Genomic DNA, 22,307 nt, shown 5'->3' with positions numbered 1-22,307 from the left:
CGCTATAGTGAATTACATTGAATTAATTTTGGACTATTTTGTTACTGTCTATACCTTTTAATTTTTATGCTTTGTTCCCCAGATCTTTTTAGGGCTAATATATTGATAATCCAGAATGGGTTTAGTAAAAGTGAGATTGCATCATTATATTGTTTACTGTCACTAGGTGCAATCATCTTATAGAACACAAACCTTCCAAGATAATAGGTCCTATTGGGAGTAATCAGTGTGTGTGTGTGTCTGTTCATCCTCTGTTAAGACACTCAGCCCTGTGTATTATGATGAATAGTGGCCTGCATCCAGGACAGAGATATAAATGGATACATTGTAGATGAGTGTTGCAAGACTGAGAACAATTCAAGTCTGTGTTAGGGGAGGGCCAGGGAGGATTCAGGCTTCTGACTGGCTGATTGGCTAGACTTCCTGTGTTGTGATTTCAAACCATCAGGGGTTTGGAGCTCAGGATACTAAGCTAGCAGTTTCCTCCATTTCACCATGACATGAGGAAGTTGGTGCAGTGCAGTGATAGAGGGGATTGACAACTAGCACCATGCTCTACTACCATCCTCTGCTCACCGCAAGGGTTTCCAGGCAGGGCTAACCTCTCCCAGCTTCTGCAGACTACAACTTTGTAAGTTACTAAAACTTGTTTTGTCATGTTGCTGCAAAGCGTGCAGTTTGTTCTGCTTCCTGATCTGCAAAACTTTTGCAAAGTTTAATTTGATGAATGGTATAGCTAAAGCTTGTAATAGCTAATAGCTGGCAGAAGCTGCTAGGAGTGAAAGTACCTCAATAGCTTGCGGTCCCAAGTAGAAAGGTATGCTGTGACTTGTAGTACCTTAGGAAGGCAGGCAGGGGCTTATCTTACATGAAATGCTATAATTTTATTATTCTTACTATTGGTTATTATTTATTCATGGTCTGCATCTTGTCAGTGTTCACACATAAGCTTTTCGGTACAGTGACAAGGAAAACTAGTTGATTGCCATGGGCGGCACACTTTTTTTCATTCCGGATGCATTGTGATGTTTTTTAAGGAGAATTGACAGATATTGTTGCTGAGGCTATAGCAAAGTTTTCTAATGATAGCTTGAACTGTGTGTAAAGCAATTATTGTAATTCATGGCTGTCTTTAATTAGTCGCTGGCATGTGACTTCTGCCGGCATGCACTGTTGTTATACAGTGACGTATGGTAGAATAAGTGAGTCTCTGGTTGGCCAGACTAGCTGGGATTTGTTGTTCCCCAGCATCTAGTATTGTAGAGTTTACGCTGCACTGATCAACATATTGTATGTGCCAGTAGATATATTTTTCAGCTTCTGTCTGTAGACAAAGAAATCATTTTAATATTTGCTGTGTGTCGTTAATAATTAACCAGCTCTTCACTAAAAAACAGATGGCACCAGTTTTAAAAGAAATTGATTAATTCTCATGTTTGTTGACTAAATAAATATATGCTATACTTTCTTTTAGCTTTTTATTCTGCCTGCATTACATTTTATCAGACCTTTCTTTACCATACCAACACCTAGTTTACACATCTGTCTTTTTGTGCACCAGACCTTCACCTTCCTATTCTTCCTACAAACCCCCTCTCTTTATTGAATCTCATTTTCTATTCCCCTGACTATACTCTCATTTCTCATCTGTCCTCCTTATTGTCTTCTAATGGAAAGTAGAACATATATATTTAGTCTATTTTCTGCTTTCTATCAACAGTGGCATTGTCACCTTCGACTATCTCACCCACATCTGCTACTTTTGTGAGTGCCTGAGGCCTTGTCATACCCTGAGTCCTAAGTTACTTAACTACTAATAGCAAATTATTTTTAAGAAATCCATTCCAGGATTGCTGGATCATTCAGGTTCTCCCATGAAAGCCTATCTTCAACATTCCTGAAGTGCTTTAATAAATCAGGATCTATGTCTGTAGGCTGGAGTAACGTTATCATTTTACTACCGGGTGTCCCTATGACTCTTTCCTAGCCCTAAATATTTCAGAGTCTCCAACCTGTAGAGTTTTTATGTTCTTTGTAAATCTTCTGAGTATACCTGGGCACCTTTTGTTTTTGTCCCTCTCTGGTTTCTTTTTTTTTTTTTTTCCAAAATTCCTGATGTTCAGATTTGTAGGTCCTTGATTTTAGTTCACTAGACTCTGATGGTCCATTTCCACTGTGATTATACTGCACTGGGCCCTTGAGTGTCAAGGTTGGACTTAGTCTATCTTCTAGCGATCCTTCTACTAAAACTTTTGTGAACCTCCTGATATCAGTTTTTTTTCCTAGTAATGCAGTAAATAGTCCTTCTTAAAGACAATTTCTGCCCTGTTCATCCATCATAGGTCCCTCCAGGTGCCTTTTGTTCTCCCTTTTAGGGACCAAACCTGTGATACCATTTAGGTTTTGCGGATGATGTTGTTTCCAGTTTAAGATTGTTATGTTTACCATGGAATTGGTAAAGTTTCCCCCTCCCACACAGAAAAATCAGTCCCTATTACTAATTATGAGGCAAGTGTGTCCTATAGATACAGGAGTTTTGGCTACTAGAGGTAATCCACCTTCAATATTTCTTCCTAGTAGTTCAGCTGTCTCAGACTATTCAGCGTTGCTGGATGCCTTCCAAAGTTGGCACTATATGATCCTAACCTTGCACCTTGTTGGACGCTGTATTAGAAGTACTGACTTGTTTCACTTAGCTTTCTGGCAAGTGTTTCTTATCTTAAGCTGCAAGTGGAAAATGCTAAAGGTGGAACCTATGTTATCCTGGCTGCTTTTTAGAATGCTTTGGATGATTCCCCTTTGCAACTACTCCCTTGTTTACTTTGTGGAACCTGCCCTTTCTAATGGTCTTCATTCATTGCATTTTCTTGTTTCACTTGTTTGGACCTTTTATACCCAAGGGGGCTCCTGGTTGTTAAAAACAAACAGATCTGGAGAACAGAAGGGTCTTTTTCCCCCCAGTACTGAAAAAGTAGGCTTTTTTTCAGTCTGGTATCCTTGTTTCTCTTGCATGGTTGATTTAGTGTAAACTTGTTGGGTTTTCTATGGGTTGCTTGGTTCCAATCCTATGTTCTGTTATGGTCTTCCATGTACTCCCTAGTTCCCTGTGACTATGTGGGATAATGTTGATGCTCTGTTACCTTTGTTGATTGTTCACAAGGTGCAGTCTTGTCTGTTAGTTCAGTTGTATGGCCTACAGGCTACTGTGTTGGAAGCAGTAGAACCCAAAGGTCTGTGTCTCTCAAAGGACTCCAAGAAAAAAGTTTAATGGCTCGTTTTACAAAAATTGTAATATTTACCCCACAGAAGATGTCAGTCTATTTATTTCTCCCTGGTAAGTGATTCTGCCTCTGAGTTTTGCATATTGGTATGAAGTAAAAGCAGTCATAGCAATTACTTAAATGTTTTTATTTATGTACAGCGCTGCGTAATATGTTGGCGCTATATAAATCCTGTTTAATAATAATAATAATTTATTCTCTGCCTCCAGAAACAGGATATAGCTGTTAATCAGATTTTTTCTTTCTAGTTTCTTAGATGTGTATTAAGGAATCCATTGTATATATACTATCTGAATAAAAGTTAAAATCATCACACACAACTATTATCTAGAGGGCTTTGGATGAAATCCGATCTTTGTCAGAAGAATTTCCAGTTGATTTTTACTTTTTTCAAGATATTAATTGATGCGTCCACCAGGGCTTTAGTTGCATTTAGTTTCAATTTTTTTACATAAAATAATAGAACTATTGAATATTATTTTATTATTACACAATATTTATAACGCACAGACATATTACTCATCGCTTTACAAAATCCATTGTCATGTCACTAACTGTCCCTCAAAGGGGCTCACAATCCAATGTCCCTACTTCAGTCATATATCTTTAATACGGTCTAAGGTCAATTTTTTGGGGGAGACAATTAACTGAACTGCATGTTTTCGGAATGTGAGGAGGAAACCAGAGTACTTGGAGGAAAACCACGCAAACACGGGGAAAGGCTGCAAACTCCATGTGGCAAGTGTCCTGGCCGAGATTTGAACCTCGGACCTAGCGCTGCAAATGCCAAAGTGCTAACCACTGAGCCCAATCGCATTGTTTGAAAAAAATGAAAGATTTGAATGGATACTGTGAGTGAGAAACATAGAGTTTATATTTCAGACTTGAATCTTAATTTTAATATTCTTTTTCATACAGGCCCATGTTCTGGCCCAGAAGGCCAGTAAAGAACAGCAACTAGAGATGATGGACAGACAGTACAAACAGCTAGAAGAACGCCTGGATGAGATGCTGTCCCGGATTGCCAGAGAAACTGAGGAGATAAAAGACCTAGAGCAACAGCTGACAGAAGGTTTGTATATCTCTAACATGTGAGGAAAGTGTTAATTGTTTGGCTTTAAAATAATTTTGTAGTGAGCAGTGTTTGCATGGAAACTGCACTTATACAGAGCAACCGATCTCATTTCACTAGGAGTCTGATCCTTAAAAGATGATTTTTGAATGGTTACTGTAGGTTACTAAAATCATAAAATTGTCACTAACCTGGGCAAATCAAGCTGATCATGTGCTACAAATAAAAGCAAATTTTTTTTTTTTAGTGTAACTTTATACCCCTCCCTAACCTTTCATAGTACTGGTTGACAATCGAAAATCAAGCCATTGATAATCAGTCCCTTTGGTTTTCTGGCATGAATTTCAGATCGCATTTTCAATACAGTGACTGCAGTACACTATTTGGCCACTAATGTTTTGATGACGCTGTTCTGCAGAAACAGCTGTTAGGTCTTGCTTGCTAAACTAAATACACGCTGAGACGTCCCTGCTGCCTGCTCCCTGGAACTGTGCCAGATGTCGGCGGTGAGAGGAAGGCTGCCTGTGTGTGCAGGTAAGTAAAAAAACAAAACAAAAAAAAAAAATGGGATTTTCGAAAATCCACCACTCCTCAGGTCTGGAGGTTGCCAAATTTTTGATTGTCAACTTGTAAAATAAAAGCATGATTTTAGTTACTGCTCTTCACACTCAGCTCACTAAATTCAAAAGTAAAGCTATGGAAATTGGTACAGCCAGTTATCACATCTGTTGCAACTGTTGCAGGAGCTGAGCTTTTATTTTTCATTTCTGATTTGCTTAACTATGCTATTTTGTTGAGATGTCTTATTGTTTTAAATTCTTCCACGTATTGAAAATCTTTAAGGGGACTCAATGCTCTTAAGTGTTATCATTTGTTCACATAAAGGGATGTTTAATTCTAAAATAATATTCAGTTTAGTGGTCAGTTCTGATGTAAGTAGTGCTTAGTGAAGATGATCTGCAAAAAAAATCAAATTATATTTTTGAAGAAGGATCCTAAAATTTACAGCTTTTTAACAAAATTCTTGTGATGGTCCTGAAAAGAAAATACTTGCTCATTTATTTTTAACCTATGTGTTTAACATGTTAATCTCTTTTATCAGCTACTTAAGGCTACAAATGTTTATTGGTATTGATGCCTGTAGACCTTCAACAATATGTTGGTTGTGAAATACATATTCAGTGATGTCAGATAATACAATTCTTCCGTGTACGAGCATTGCACACATGTATGATAGGAAAATAGAGATATGCAAAAACTGCCTGGGTGGTCTGAAAATTACTTCTTTACAGATTGATTGTTCTGGTGAAGAAGTGTACCAGCATTTTGCAGTGCTAAAAAATGCTACATTAGCAATTTGTGGTTGGTTAGACCATGTAAATAATGTGCTGCCTTAACACTTTTTTATTCACTTGGATTAGGTTGGTGGGAATGGGTCCTCAGACAGTGAAATGTTAAATGAAAATCAGTTCTGTTGTCTATGGGTGATCTAAGATTCAGGCATTTTTCATGGGATTTCTAAGAGAAGATCAACATTTATAAAAAAAAAACTCTTTAATATAAGTGGAAACATTCTTGTATTTTTTAATATAGAGTGGATATTTGATAGCTGGGGATCTGGGTGGGCTCTGCAGTTTGCTGTATTCTGCAGGAATTCATTTCTAGTCAGATTTGGGTGCGGACTATAAAGCTACAATGCCTTTGAAGCCCCCACAAAGCAGTTTCCTCTGCAAAAAAGTCTGTGCTTTGTCCTAAATCATAGCAGAGCTGTTATTCTAACTGTACTTAGTTCAGAGTTTCCAAACCCAGCCCTGATTATGACAACACTGGCTGGAGGGAAAGACATTCAGCTTTTAAACCTAAATAAACTTTCCATGACCAATAGAGAGAATGAATCAGTTATGCTGCCCTAAAGCTGAACTCCAGAATCTGCTGAAAAATTCCTTGAAGTTGTGAAAGTTGTGTTTTCTAGTTGTGAAATTAAAAAAAAAAAACCGATATAAAAAACTGGTATTTGTTAAAAAAAATACATATTTATATATACATATTTACTTTTTTTTGCATTTTACCTTTTCTTCAGTTGATATTTTACTTTTAAATGGATATAGCCTTGTTCAGGTACAAACAAGGGACTGTACACCATTAATGTCCCCCATGAATTTATTTGCTCATTGAAGTAACTCTGGAATTATGAGGGTTGCCATTTCTGGTCTGCAAATGCTAGTTGCCAGGCGTATCTGATTTAAGCACTTTCAATCACAGACTCAAAACATTAATTGAATGTCAGTGTCTAAAAAGTTTCTGAAATAAAGAACCTGTCTACTTGTAATTTGTTATTTTTAACATTTAGTTCTGTTTCGATTTTTAAGGTTCTATTATAGACAATAGAGTTAAAACACGACTTTTCACTGCTCCAGCTGTTCTCACACAAACTATGAATCCATCTGATGTCAATGGGACACTAGCAGACACTACTAGCTGACTTTTTTAATGTGCTGATGTTTTCCAAACTGTACTCTCACTGTGCTCTGTAGGCTAAGCAAAAACAAGCATTTATCAGTGTGGTTGGCTAATATGACTATGGAAATTACTTGGTTTTATGGTGGTGTTTTGAGATATCTAGATGAGCACATTTGGTAAAATATTTCCTTATTCCACATTGATATATTCTGTGTAATTGTACCCTTTAATAACCTTTTTTGTGTGGTAAAGCAATGGGTGCTTTTCCTTTCTTTGTTATTACACTACTGAAAGTGGTGACCCACATTCAAATGTCCAAAGGTCAGATAGTGCTATGTATCTCCTAATATCTCAAGGAATATATCAACGCAGAATATCACATTGATGACGGAACAATTAGTGTTAAATATACAAGTATATTGCAAATTATATTGCCAAGGTTTATTTAAAACTCTTTATTTATTACAATCTATTCACTGTAAACAGGTCAGATAGCAGCAAATGAAGCCTTGAAGCGAGATCTGGAGGGGATAATCTCTGGGTTACAGGAGTACCTAGAGAGTGTGAAGGGTCAGGCCAAGCAAGCCCATGATGAGTGTCGGGAGCTTAAGTCGGAGCGGGAAGTGCTGATGCAAAGGCTCGAAGAGCTGGAGGAGGAGCGGGAAAGGCTGGAAGCAGCCTTGCAGGAGTCAGAAGATATGAAGAAGGTACATAATGTCTTTGTTTTTTTCCCCTGCATTAACAGAGTTTGAACATGCCAAGACCAGGTGGATTTTAAGTGTTTCTAGTTTTCTGTTAACCAATCCAACTGATTGCACTTAATTTTATGTCTTTTTGCCGAATATCCATATGCAGAAAAATGTTGATCTTTTGCTTGCTGCCTTCTGATAGTTGTATGCCTGGACTTGTTTTTCGGTGGTACAAAACATTATCCTGCTCCTAGATTCTTCACCCAGAGCTAGGTAGAAGTAAGCAAGAAATTAAACTTAAAGCGGTATCCTATTTTCAACCCTATGCGTGGGTTCTTTCATATCTCTCTAGATAGGGCCAACAGTTGGTTGGGTTTATGTTAATTTGTCAACTGCTATTGTTTGCCCCAGAATTAGTTAGTTCAAAAGCTATCATTCAACTTTCCTTCCCTCTTCCCATTATTTTTGTTTATAGTCATCTTAATTCATTGCCTTAGAGGTTCTGTATTGGTTCCATTTTGAATCTTCGATTACTTCAGACCATAATGTTGCAGTTAGAATGAGGCCCAATGTTTGTGCATTTAGGAGATTGAAGAGTTGGAACACAGTCTGCAAGAACAGCAGGAGCTGAACGAATCTCTCCGCCAGGCCCAAGGCAACCTTAGTGCATATGAAGCCCAGCTGGAGGAGCAACTCGGAGAACGAGAAGCAGAGATTGGGCAGCTGAAACAGGAGTTAGAAAGGAGGAAACAGCAGGGACATGTAAGCGATCACATGTTTTTGTTGCTGTTGATTTTTAAAGTGAAATGCCAATCCTGTGTGTGATGTTTATTTTTTTTACAGGCTGAGATTTCTGCATTGAAAGCTGAGCTGGAAAGAGACAGGCATTCACTAGAGAATGCACTGACTAAGGCTCACATGTTAAAAGAAAGTACCGAAAACAGCAAAAAGCTTTCTTCTCAGCTCCAGCAGTTGCAGGTGGGTGCCATGGTTGCATTGTGCACAGACAAAACAGTACACATTAAACAATCCTAGCCCAAGGAGCATATAGTCTCTGTGACCACAGACACTGTTATGTAAGCAATACAAAATTCTGAACTTCACCTTTGTTTTATAAGGAAGATTTGTAATGTTTAAGTAAAACTGTCATAAGAGATTACAACCTAAAGTTCAGTTTAAATCCAAAAATACATTTCATAACAATGAAGCACATGGTCTTACAATGCAATTTCCTATTTAGGCAGTCACAGTCTGAGAAAAAAAACCCCTGTCCTTTGCCAATATGTTGAAGAGTTGGACCCTGGATCTCTGTGTGGAAACACAGGTTGGACATACCCTTGCTTATTCAACATAAAGTCTTGCAATCAGCAGAGTTCATGCTCTTTGCTGTTTGAAGTGCTCAAACTCTGCAGGGAGCATGTTTCTCCTTTCAAAGTTCCTCTTCTGTTGTTTTTTTTATCCTTCCTACAGAGAACAAGGGTCCCCACTCTGCAGCATGCAAATTAAAAGGCATTACCAGAAGCTCTCCAATTTCCACTCCACCTTTTTTTTGTTTCCCCTATTCTACCCAGTCTGTCTCTAGCACTCCATACACTATGGGTGCATGCAAGGCACATTTATGTCTAGGAATATGTCTATCCATTTTTATTGAGGCATTTGGAAAGTTCTAGGAGTTCCAGCCCCAAAGCTGACAACTCCTGTCAATTTGGCACAGCTATTTTCTTGTATAACACTTTTGTTTCCTTAAAAACATTTGTAAATGCCTGGAATTCATTTGTAAACATTGGTGAGTTTTATACTAGTGAGTAGCAAACATGCCACTTATTCCCTTATTTCCTGTCACCCTATGCAGAAGAAATACACATCTATAGAGGTAAGGGAATGAGTCACTGAATGAATGCACTTGTTCTTTCCCAACCCAGCCACATACAGCAATTTTATAATCTTTGAGTAATATTGGTTGACTATATAAAAAATGCAAAAGGAAAGAGTGTTACTTATTTTGGTCAGTGAGATTTTTTTGGTGAGTTATACAATGCAAGTGTCCCCTGAATTTGAGGACCACACCATTGTATTTTTTATGAATTTAGCTGTTTCCAATAGGGAATGTTTTAATCGCTAGTTCCCTTACTTTTTTTCCTCATGAAGAGAGAAAACGAATCACTAAGGAGGCAGCTAGAGAAGGCCCAGGCACAGCTAAATAATGCACAGCAGAACATGGTACGTCCTGAACAAATCATTGCCCGAGTGTCAGAGTTAAAGAGGAAGCTGCAGACAGGAGTGGGAGAAGTCAGGTAAGTTACTCAACAATATGACAACTCCATTATTACAGGGAATCTGAACATTGCTTCGAGAATCATTTATAGTGGAAAAGCATTGCAAATATTTTACACAAAGTGATGCTGGATTTCACAGCATGTATTTGTGTTTTACACTCAAGGTCTTCTGGTCCCTCAGACATTCTTGGTCAGAATCTTGCAGAGCTCCAACAACAGATACATGAAATCCTGGGAAAAATGGAGGGGGAGAAACAAGAAGCGGAGGAAAGACAGAAAAGGTTACAAGAGGAAATAGCAGCCCTGCAGGAGAAAGCTAAAGACGCTCCAGGGGAATATAAAAATGCGTGCAACAAAGCTGCAGAAGCCAGGGTAATAGAGATTTCTTCAGTCCAAACTGCTTATTACAACTTATGAGAGCTCTTTGTAGATTTTGTAAATTTGGAACACTTGTTAAATGCTTTGGAAAATATTTTATATAGGTGCAATCCAATCAATAGCACCGCTTTTTGAGTATAAAAATTATATTGCATTTATTAGTACAACCTTTTCCACTAACTCACCAAGGGATTATCCATTATAAACATCCTACAGCTCATTAGAATGTTCAGAAGAGCCTAGGGCTGTGTGAAATCCCTATCTGAAGTCAGTAGTGCTGATATAGACTAAATGTAGAAAAAGTGCTGCCACAGATACTTACAGGGTAAATATCTTTGGCCCCATGTCCACCTACAACAACAGCAATTCAGCACAGGTAATCTAAGATTTTTCCTGTTCAGTGGTAATGAATGAGATGAAATCTGGAAAACACCAATACAGATACACATGCTGTCCATTTAGGTTATTTTGAGTGTAAATAGTAATTTGACTGGTTTAGTGTTCTCTGTACTGCATCGCTGAATATGGCAGAGCTGTAAAATGTGACTATAGAAATGCAAGTTTAACTGGGAAAAACATATAAAGAATGGCTCAGTATTCTGTGTATAGCACTGTAAGTCAATATAAAAGCCGTAGCTCACAAGCTTTCATGCAAAAAGCGTTCATTTTTTTTTTTGCATGAAAATGTATTTTACATTGTAGGCTATAATTCATAGACATAACTCACCAAAATATGTCCAATATTTAATACATTTAATAAACTTTAAATAAAAACACAAAAATCTGTTAAACACAATGAAAAAATAGTTAAACATGTAATATAAGTGTACAGTAGGTTGTATAATATATATAATATAATTATTATATATATATTATATGAAGATTTCTTTTTATTGGACTCAATACAGCTATTTTGTGTTGAATCCATTACAAAATTATTTACCATAAATTTCCAGCCGCTCTGCCCACACTGACATCACCGGGAAACTCCGGTGATGGCCTCTGCACTTCGGGGCTGGAGATCGGAGGAGCAGGATGTGTCCACAGAACCTGCGGGGACCAGGAGGACGCCAATGAGTCACTCCAGCAGGAGCACTGCAGGCCTAAGTATATATAAAGGTGAAGCTTTTATAAATGATCATCTATTTGACCCTAAACATATTTGGTAAAATGCCAATAAAGCAAATCAAGATCTTTTACATGACATCTTTAATTTCTGGATTCACTATTTATACATGAAGATTTTATGTATGAGCACCACTGCTGTTAGAGCCACAATTCTGTTATGTTCTGGTGTGTTTGCTATTTAATTACTGTTGTGAATGCATGTGCCCCACTTACTACGTTTTGTAAATACCCCCAGCTGTTAATTATTCTGTTTGGGTGAAATGTGCACTGTAAACACAGTAGTGTGATCTGTGTTCATAATAGAGATTATCATAACTGTACTTTATATATACAACTGTACTTTACATATAAATATATCTACAAATATATACAAACACTACCTTTTATAGGATAAAGATTCAGTGAAAATGCCCCAGCCAGGATGGGGTAGATTTGTGCTCATCAATTTTTATTTGAAGTCAAAGTTTCCAAGGTTTGTTCTGGTTTCATCATTTGCAGATATACATTAGTTTTTTTTTTTTTTTGCAGTTTTGTTTTAAACTAGATTTTCTACTTTGTGATTGCAGATCCAGAATGAGAAGAGGCAGTATGAGGCCAAAGTATGTCAATTAGAGCTAGAAGTGCATCAGTTAAATGACAAGCTTAGGACTATGGAGGAGATTCAAGGTCTGGCTGACCAGCAGCTGGTGGAAGCAGATGAGGAGCGGGAAAGATTGCTTACAGCATTACATGATCTGGAGAGTGAGGTGAAGAGCTTGCTTTGATTTATAGGTGACAATGTAGACATAGATTATTTACTTCAACCATATCTGACTCTAACCTTGATATTTCAGAGGAAAATGGAGGATTCCAGAGCACAGAAACAGCTCACCAAACTTGATAACGAACTCAGCGAATTAAAGAAGGCCGTGGCCAAATCTGACAAAATGGCCACCTCAGAGCTGACTGATGCCAAAGACCAGCTGAAGTTTCTTCATGACACAGTGCTTCAGTTTAACAAAGAGCGTGCCGAGGTATTAGATGACACATTTATGATAAAGCATACTTAAATGGACACTTAGTGTTTAGGAAAGCTTTACACAAGAATAGGGATATTTATTTTAGCCATGTGATAGTAATTTTCAAATCTCAGACTAGCTAAAAATAAGGAACAAGCAGGTTGTAAGGTAATTTTGGCCAGTGTTCAACCACAAAAACAAACAAATTGTATAACTCCAAAGATAACTAGTTGTTGGTTGAGTTCACCTGTCATTGGTTTGCTAACAGTTTGGCTGAATTGTCCCCAATGTTAAGTTTGATTTATTAGCTGAATTGGAATACTTTGAAGTCAATAGGGACAAAACTGACTTCAATGGGACTTGGATCTGTATTCTGTACCCATCAACTAGCGGATGTTGACAGGCATGTCTTTATAAAGTATCTTGCTTTGCCCTATGCGCTGAATCTATTTTGAAATCTTCTGAACTAATGACTAAAGGTAGAAACTGACACAGACCCAAAGCCCAACACCAAGCCTGGGGCAGTTTGCATTCATTCCTTTTTTTTCATGGTAAAAAGCCATGTAAGTTTGCCTTGAAATTGCAGTATTACCGCCCTGCATATCCATATTTTTTTTAGAAAAACTGGTTGTGAATATATTTTTTTGTAGCCTGCACAATTATAACACTCATAACTCGTTTTCTTTAAATGCACCTGTATTGTATTTGGTGATGGCTGACGTTAAACAATACTGTTATGTCAGTGTATTAAACCTAGGTAGTTCTATTGTTGATGTCAGCGGTGAAGATATTTTTTTCTCTCTCTTTATGGCAGGAGATGCAGGAAGCAGATAATTTCTGTTCCCAGGCAGCTCAGGCAGCCAGAGATCTGGCTAAAGCTGAGGCAGAAATTGATCTTCTTCAAGAACTTCTACAGGAGAAGGAAAGACAGGTGAGAACTGCTGGGCCAATGCATTGAGTCTATGTTCAGGATGGAATGACTGTATGTAATCTTGTCGGAGACTTTCAAAAATCTCATCCAATGTTCTCCACACATACAAGGTAACCTTTTGTTGTGGAAGATCTGGCAACTATCTGTATTCAAGCTGTATTAAAAAGAGTATTGAGGCATTTGAGATGCATTGTGCCAGGTGTTCACCCTGACCTGCATAGAGCAATAAAATTATAAAAAAAGTACTAGTAGTACTAAATGTACTGATATTGAAAACAGAAGTAGTGTTGGCCTTCTGTATTCCGGTCTTTACAAACTCTGCATCATCAGTCAGTCATTCGTCAGTCATTATGAAGTAGTGGCAATGCTGGGCAGTTGAGTGTTTACTGGTTGTATTTGCAAGTTCAGAAATTCCTAGTATTCCTACAATATTCAGTTTTTTTTCTTTTATAAGTAAAATGAGAAATGTTAGGTTTGCTTAGAATTTTCTGTTCGCACTTAAATTTAATATTTTTTCTTTTGGTTTCCACTATGAATTAATTTACCGCTTTGGTTTTCTATTAAGCCTCATTCTTTACTGGAGGAAAGTTTATCTGCCATTTATAGTTTTAGTAAAACTTTATACATAATGTCATTATTGGCCTGTCACTTTATGGCTGGTAAATTTTTACCTTCCTTTTTTTTCGGTGAAAATGGTAAGGACTCCTTTAAGGAGTAAAGACAAATGCATTGCATATTGAAAGTGCTGCTTATCACATACACAGATTTTTTAGCTTGATCCAGAGCCAGATGAGCCATCAATTATTTGCTGCAGTATCAGGGACAAAATTTTTTCCAAACATTTTTTCTACAGTGGGAAACCTAAAACCCAGGTTCTACTTCTTAAAAGTATAATGATAGAAACTTTAGTACAAACTGAATCATATGCTATATACCCAGTGTTCTCCCCAGAAATTTTTTTCAGCCGGGTGGTAGGAAGCTGTAGCCGGGTGGTAAAAAAGGGGGTGTGGCAAAACACGGCGAATTTAGTGCTCCCAGTTGTTTATGCCTCGGGTATCCAGTAACCTCTTATTGTTTCAGTGTTCTACCTTCTCCCAATTATTTGTTGCAACTTTGTAATGCCTGCCCCGTTAGTATATCCAATTTTTCTATTCAATGTATTTTGCCACAACTGTCCTATGCAGTGTATTGTGACCCAACTTACTAGTGTTCTAAGTTTTAAGAGTGTAATCCGTTGTAGTAGTGTAATAGTATAATGAATGTGGTGTAACAAGTTAGGCTTAGCTCATATTAGCAGCAAAAACATTTACCTCTTCTGAATGACTTCTGGCAACTGCTAGGCACCTAGGATTGGTAACAGGCCATAAGTGCTAGGCCCCTAGGATTGGTAACAGGCCATAAGTGCTAGGCCCCTAGGATTGGTAACAGGCGGTAAATTCTAGGCACCTAGGATTGGTAACAGGTGGTAAGTGCTGGGCACCTAGGATTGAAGCCCATTTTAATGGGCAGAGTATTTTATGTTCTAATGATGCTGTAGTAATATGATTGCAGGGGGAGAATGTGCCTGCCACTTGCACCTATATTTTCAGTTTTGTACCCCCCACCTCAGAGAAATTGGTGTACAAAGAAGAGAAGCAGACAATAGTTTCATAGGTATAGATTTGTGACAGGTAGGTATATATTTAGGGGCCCCACCCTAATGCTCCTTGCTATGTTAGTGGCTCCGGAGTCCCCAATTTGCACTTTCAATTTTGGACTCCTAGTTGCACTTTCCTCTGAAACAGCAACCCCAAAGTTCATTTTTCATAACTTTTTACATTTGTGACCCCCATATCTTGAAATTCTTTAAAGCTGGGTGGCTGAAATTGTAATAACTAGTATCTATGAGGGTCCCCTGTACACCCTGAAGATTACAAGTCATTGTGACATACAGTTTAGGAGATATGGAGGTTTGTACACAGAGAGCTGTGAGGATGCAGAATTCACACGCAGAGCTAGAGGTGGATACATTTCACAGGCGGAAATCCCAGCTCGTGCTATGAGATGGGGGCGGGGCTGCCTGTGTCTCCTTCACATGAAGGCTGAACTGTGTGTGCTCACCTCTCATCGGCAGCAATCCTCTGAACGCATGACACAGAGCAGCCTCACTGAGATCCGTGCATCCCAGGATGAGAGCTGCCGAGAGCTGGGCGGGGTATTCACAGCAGCCGGGCGGAGCAACCGGCTAAAAACCTCTGGGGAGAACTATGATACCTATTAATTCCCAAACACAGCCACTGCAAGCCCCTTAATTTTCTCACAGAAAGTCACAAGTCGGATTGATTCTTTAGAGATTTAAACATAATTTCCTATACAGGAAGCAGACAGGAACAAGTTAAGGAAGTACTCTTGGTGACCCTGTTCTGTTTGCATTCCGACTATAAAGGAATTATAGAGAATTCAGACTAAGCTGAATTGAGTGGAATTTGAGTATTGAACAATTATTGTGTTTGCTCTACTGGTATCTTACTATTTTTTTTTTTCAAAAATAGTATGTATGGCTTTGTCAAGTTATTTAGCAGACTGCTAAATCACAATTGAAGCAAATGTTTCAGTTGCGTATATATGTAGAAGCTACTTATTATGAAGATGACCTTTTCTATGCTTGGCACTCTGCTTTATGAAGTCATTTGGATTTCAGTGCACCACCATGCTATTCAAATTTGATTATGTTCTTGTTTTGTTGTGTTATCACAGCTCCAGGATGAGATGCAGAATGTAGATGCAGGAGCCACCATATCCAACTCCCAGCAGCTGGAGATTGACAAACTCAACCAAACACTGAGGAGACAGCGGGATGAAATAGAGCGCCTCAGACACATTCTGGAGCATGTCAGAACTGGTGAGATGATGTCTACCATGTATAATCATAGTTACAGCATTCCAAGGCAAAGCTTTTCCCAACTTTATATTTCATGAAAAATGCTTTTGTCTTCCAGATAACGCTGGAGAGATAGACAGTCTACTGCATGAGATTGATTCTCTCAGAAACGCCCTTGGGTATCAGAATGACTATATCACCACCATGACTGACCCATTCAGAAGGAGAGGCTATTGGTATTATGTGCCATCTTCCTCAAATGTAAGTGTAATACAATAAATCTAAAGGAACACTGTCATGTGACCAACATAAGTGGTTGACAATAATTTGGATATATATGTTGTAGTTATTTTTCTAAATATTTGCCTTCTTATCTGCTTAAAGGGTGTCTGTATGGTAAGTAAGTTTGTTGATAAATGATTCATTTAAAGTGCAATGTCAGTTTTGCATTGGTAATGCGCTACAATACAGGCAGGTCCTGCCTTTTTGAATAGAAAGCTTTTAGGATATTTGGAAAGGCAAATATATTCCACCTTTTGTATGTTATTATCTATTTATTTTGCATATGGCTGCTGTAAAAACTTTGGATGTGGAAACTTTTATTTTTGTGCTGTTTTTCTGCCTCACTTTTGCAGGGTTCAACTGGCAAACAGCATTGTGTTCTTTGCCTTGGCCTAGCCTCCTCTGAAATAAATAAATGGCTTTGCATTGCTGATGTTCAACAAATATTCATGGGAAGGAATAAACCGGAATAAACAGGGCAACATTTTGAATTTCCTAATGTTACTGTCTCTTTTCTGCTGTCCTTGTCTCTAAAAGCCATAATGATTGCAGATGATAAAAGTAGTTTATGTTTTAATTTCTCATTCCAGTTTATTTTTTTTCATGTATTTGTCCTATAATGAGCAAATATTGCAGGTCATAATACAACACTACTAAATTAAGTTTTATTTGGCAGAACTCTGGACGTGATTCAATAAGTACCAAAGACTCTGGTGTCAGTTTACATTACCCACTGACATCATCTCCAGCTAAAAGGAAGGGTGGTCACCACAGCAAAAAGGAAAAGCTTTCGTCCCCAGCAATGGGGCATTGGGTATATTCTCCATTTCGCCATAAGCAACACAGGTGCCACAGAGGTAGGTTTAGTAACAGTAATAAAAACGATTGTCTATCTGTGAATGTCTGTGAAACTCGAAATGACTTTTCCAAATAAGAACTTCAGTTAACTTTTAATTGAGCATGAATGGTGATTAGTCAGAAGTGTTTTTTTCCTGAATTCATGCTACTTTCCACAAGTGTGCCTCTTTGCTTGAATTTGATTGCTCAAACTTCACTGTATATTGACTGCTTCAGTATAGGTTTTTAAAAAATGATCAAAACCGGATAAAACAAAGAAAGTTACAAAGAAAGTAGTCAGAATCGCATCTTCAAGCAGTCAACCACTTATTTCCATATTTTCATATTCCATTTTTTAGTTAGAATTTTGCCTCCTATATTACCAGCTTAATGTATGAAAATTTGTTTTGATGTAGGTAGCATGAACAGTTTACATATTAAGATGTTTCTGGTAATATTTTGGCCTCTTTTTATTACTAGTCCCATTTGTACTTGAGTCCTGAAAATGATTTTGGTTCTCAGACAGACTTCTTTTCTTAGTGACGTAGTTGTTGCTGAACTGGCACTTCCAGCAGGTTCCTCATATGTGCCAGGTTCTCTTTAAAACCATAGGAACTGTAATATTCTCAGTTTAGATCAAAGAACAATAAATGTACTGGAATGTCTGTTGCTGTCTTGTGAGTTAAGTAATCTTTTTCTTTACCTGGCAGATAATGACGTTGATGGCAGCTCATACAGTGATAGCGACATAACACCATGTCAATTTATCCCTCCTCCTGGTTCAGTTATTTATACAGTGTTTCCTGATGGTACTCCAGTTCCCCAAGGAACAGTCATTTATGGACCTCCACCTCCCTCCACCAGGAGATCTGTGGCCCCTGGGACTGTTGTATATGGACCCCCACCTCCTGGCACTCAGTTTGTTCATGGTCCTCCTCCTCCACAGTTTACTGTTCCAGTCATTCCGGCTGGTGTGCTGCACTGCAATGTATCTGCACACCACAATCTAGTGAGTCCTACATCTCATGGTGTATAATAGATGAATACTGTACCTGTGCAGTATGTGCATCAGGAACAAATCTTGCATTGTTTTGAAAGAAATTTTTGAAAACTTTAAGATTACATTTAATAAAAGTAAACAATAGCCGTGAAGTTATAACGGTTAGGAAGAACAATGTATGTACACAGGAGCAGCCATATTTACTTACTGCTTGCATATACATACACATATATAACATATGTGAGATCGCCTGTAGCAATGGGGGGTGTTTCAAACAGGAAACAGGGTCAGCATGTTAAAAGTGCATCAAGGATTTAATTCACTAATGCTATTTCTACACAAAAACATGCAAAATAAAATTAACAGCAAAAATAAAGCCTGGGCACTTGGCCTCTAACTCACTGTTGGTTCCCTTTACTAACAATCCAGCCCAACCTAGTGCTGTGCAGGACTTTAAGGCCCTAACCATACACCTTTTCCAACAATGTCTGTATCTTTACTCACAGTTCACCTTGGACAGCCTCCCAGCTCACCAGCCAAGAACAGAGACACAGGAATTCGCAGGCTGGGAGTTTATATCCCCAGCCTAATTTCCAGGATGTATTTCAGGGGAGACAGTTACACCTGATCATACCCAGGCCTTTTTAGTTCCCCCACCTGGCCAAGAAGCTCATTGTCATTCAGCCTGGTACTTCAATCCCACCTTCAGGTCAAAAGGAAAACTGACTAAACAGCGCATAACCTGTATCTGGGGCAAATGTACCTGTCATCCTGGACGAAACCCTGTGATTTATTTGGCCAGCTGTTACACATACTATAGGTAGACTTTGACACACACTAATTAGACTTTTTAAACGTTTACTAAACTAAACTACTACTACTAACTATTTACTAAAGTAATAATAATAAAAAAATGTTCTGCCTTTACAGACACTTTTGGTTATTTTTAGCAGAAGAAGTGATTTCATCATTCAGTTGTGGTACAGAAGCCCTTTTATGGCTTTTAATGATCATTTTACATAAAAAACTAAACATTTTACAAACTATTCCAATTAAAATTTATTTTATTAGGAAAATGATGTTATTCGCCTTGAAGATATTATTGATCACCTAAAATCTCGTCACCGAAGTGAAAAAAAGACAAAAGCACGATTAACAGATGATATTGAAAAATTAGAATGTCACAAACAAAAGCTCAGAAGAGAAGTTGAAAATCTGGGTAACACAGTCCAGAAACGTAAACACAAGTAAGTGCCTTGTGTGCAGAAATGATCTAACTGTATATTGAAATCAAGATGTGAATTGGTCTGTATAACTTATTATTTAGCTTGGCTAACAATTTGTGCATTTCCAGGAATTTTATGGAGGGACATCTGGATAATCTAGTTACAGAGCTGGAGCTGGAGAGATCATTGCAACATCATGACAATATTGAAGATGAGATTGAATGCATAGAAAAAACACTGCTGAAGAGAAGAACAGAGCTCCAAGAGGCTGACCGACTGCTGGCGGAGGCAGAAAGTGAACTGAAGAACACACAGGAAAAGGTTATTAGATATCTATAGGTTATTAGATATCTATTATGTTATTTAATCTTTTAGATGGTTCCGCTGTAATACATTTTTATTGTGGAGTGTGATGTGTGACAGTGGTATTTTTGATTTTTCTAGACTGCAGATTTATTAGCAAAATACAGTACAGCCAAGAAGCATTTATCCCAAATGGAGAATGATGCGGAAGAGCTGGAGCGCCGGGCTCAGGAAACAGCTGTAAATCTTGTAAAAGCTGACCAGCAGTTGCGGTATGTTACAAATGGGCATGAATGTGCATGAATGCACAGTTCTGTGTGATCAGGATAGTACCCCACCACTCAACTGTCTGTCCATGCTCGCTTTTGTAAAAAGTCCCATATACAGAATGGATTGGGTAACATAGAAACATTATTCTAAAGCAGTAAATTTAATGCCCCACAGTCAAACTTTATGTCTCCTAAATCTGTCCTGAGTTTTGCCATCATTTGTGTATTCCTTATGTAGGGCTGATGCACAACTTAAATCTGTGTGGAAGACTGGAACCCAGTTGGTCCTGGGAAATTAGACATCTGCCAAATATTACATGTTCTTTAAATATATGAACATTTAACAAGGGTTGTCCCATTGACCAAAAAGTGTTCCGAGGACAGCATGCTTGCCATATTACTAGGAGTAAAAACATGACTGTCAAAAAGGTTTAGTCAGGCCAGTGGATCTTTTTTGGTTTGCTGGAACACCTATTGCTTATTCTGGCAGGATTAAGGCGTGTGTGTGAAGGTGTGAGACCTTCCAGATGCAAAAAACACAATACCCTACAATTCCTGCTTGTTTTGAATTAAAAATATTTCTGCTTAGGATTCTGCAAGCTGATGCCAGAGACCTGGAGCATCACAGAGCAGAGCAGGAAAACATTCTGCAGGAAATAAATAGCGTTGTGTCTGCAAAAGATGCCGAATTCCAAACTCTGAACCACAAGATCCAAACCATGACTGTCAGGTGTGTAATGTCCCGTATTTCTGTACATTGTAAGATGCTGTCATGATAAATTGATGTAATTTTTATTGTGCTCGTAGATATTTTACACATTAATTTTTTTGATATTCAGTCTTCAGAAGATACAGGATGACATCCAGATAGCAGAGGGAAAAGAAGACCACCATTTGCAGACATTGAAGGAAGCTGAAAACCTCCTTATGGAGAAAAAGATTGCTCTGGAGAGATTAAACAGTCAGGTAAGTGAATAAATATTTTGTGACCCATTAGGAAAATGAGAATGTTGTTAAAAGCTTTCTTCTAATTTATTATGACTTCTTGTCCTCCAGATTTTAACACAGCAGGAGGAGATTACAGAACTGGATAGGCTTATGGGACAGAAGAAAGAAGAGCTTTGTCTCCTTCAGGACAACATTGAGCTTAAGAAGGCTGATCTCCATGAGATACTACGAGATGGGGAGCTGGAAGCATCTGAAAGAAGGCGAGAGATAAAGGTAAACTCATCAGAATCATTTAGGATGAAGATCAGATACAGCCAAAAAAAGAGCCATTTATCCAGCTGTCTATATGGAACCATTTTTTTTAACTCAAATATTTTACATAAATATCAATTTTTGTATCTGTTCACCATGAACTAGATAGTTACTGCTCAACTAGAACCTCAGATATAGAGCCATTCTCCAAATGTCCATCCAGAGCTACTAGTTTATAGCCACATCCTAAATATAGGACCGTTTACCCAACTGTCCATCCAGAGCTTTTGGTTTATATTTCAGAAACTGCAGAAATCTCAAATTATGTATTCAGCTGTCCACCTAGATACATTCATCCAGATTGTCTATCCAGAACCTCTGGTTTATACCAGCTACACACCCAATATAGGGTAATTTATTAACTGTCCATTTAAAACTGCTGGTTTATAGCTGGGTTACAGCCTAAATTTGTAGCAAATTATCCAAAAGTCAGAACCACTGGTTTATAGCACAGACATACCCCACATATGGAGTCAATATTTTCTTTTATATGTTTCTAGGTTATTAGTCTTCATCAGTACAAGAAATGGAAGCTTTGACTGCGGTAAATTATGCTTTTAAAATGAGCTTGTATTAAATGCTTATGGAAAAACTTTGCATTGTTTTGTAGGAGGTGAAATCCTTGTTGGACAGTTTGAGTGTTGAGAAAGGGGAACTGAGTGCACAATTAAATGAGAAAAGATCGCAACTTTCCAACCTTAAACAGGAAGAGATGCAGGAAGAGGACTGCCTACAAAAACTTACCTCTCAGATTCACAAGCAGAAAACTGGTAATATGTCTACATTGTCTTCATTCATCTCATTCGGACCTGTAAACTTGCAGCATTCCACCTCTATCAAGAAACCCTTTATGAAAGATATTTTCAGTGTGTTACTTGCACGTGAGGAGTACTTTTCAGTTCAAATGCAAATGTTTTAACAAGCAGGAAAGCAAATGTTAATGAAGTAATAATAAGGCCAAATTGCTGCTGATCACAGATACTTTATTTATTTATAAACTTACAAAGCCAAATCATTTCTTGGCATTTAAAATGCCCATATCATTAGGGCTGTATTT

At 38.0% G+C, this 22,307-nt stretch overlaps 1 protein-coding gene across 7 annotated transcripts in view; it reads left to right on the top strand.

Moving 5' to 3' along the window:
- Positions 1–22,307, top strand: part of CNTRL (centriolin) — a 61,315-nt gene that overhangs the window by 21,005 nt on the left and 18,003 nt on the right. For 5 of the 7 annotated variants that reach the window (XM_072431931.1, XM_072431934.1, XM_072431930.1 and 2 more), the window contains 20 exons: positions 4,200–4,353; positions 7,300–7,520; positions 8,088–8,264; positions 8,346–8,480; positions 9,651–9,796; positions 9,943–10,150; positions 11,851–12,030; positions 12,118–12,297; positions 13,097–13,213; positions 15,950–16,094; positions 16,192–16,334; positions 17,032–17,212; positions 17,903–18,201; positions 19,264–19,439; positions 19,547–19,739; positions 19,863–19,993; positions 20,580–20,720; positions 20,830–20,956; positions 21,047–21,211; positions 21,861–22,020. In XM_072431931.1, the coding sequence (XP_072288032.1) occupies positions 4,200–4,353; positions 7,300–7,520; positions 8,088–8,264; positions 8,346–8,480; positions 9,651–9,796; positions 9,943–10,150; positions 11,851–12,030; positions 12,118–12,297; positions 13,097–13,213; positions 15,950–16,094; positions 16,192–16,334; positions 17,032–17,212; positions 17,903–18,201; positions 19,264–19,439; positions 19,547–19,739; positions 19,863–19,993; positions 20,580–20,720; positions 20,830–20,956; positions 21,047–21,211; positions 21,861–22,020 (3,379 nt within the window). Of the gene's footprint in view, positions 1–4,199; positions 4,354–7,299; positions 7,521–8,087; positions 8,265–8,345; positions 8,481–9,650; positions 9,797–9,942; positions 10,151–11,850; positions 12,031–12,117; positions 12,298–13,096; positions 13,214–15,949; positions 16,095–16,191; positions 16,335–17,031; positions 17,213–17,902; positions 18,202–19,263; positions 19,440–19,546; positions 19,740–19,862; positions 19,994–20,579; positions 20,721–20,829; positions 20,969–21,046; positions 21,212–21,860; positions 22,021–22,307 lie in introns of those variants that run through there. The other 2 variants (XM_072431933.1, XM_072431936.1) reach the window with 2 other exon arrangements.

The sequence above is a fragment of the Pyxicephalus adspersus genome, chromosome Z, assembly GCF_032062135.1.
Source record: "Pyxicephalus adspersus chromosome Z, UCB_Pads_2.0, whole genome shotgun sequence".
In the NCBI taxonomy this organism is placed as follows: domain Eukaryota; kingdom Metazoa; phylum Chordata; class Amphibia; order Anura; family Pyxicephalidae; genus Pyxicephalus; species Pyxicephalus adspersus.
The sequence above is the reverse complement of the archived record's forward strand: the minus strand, read 5'-3'. Positions and strand labels throughout refer to the sequence as shown.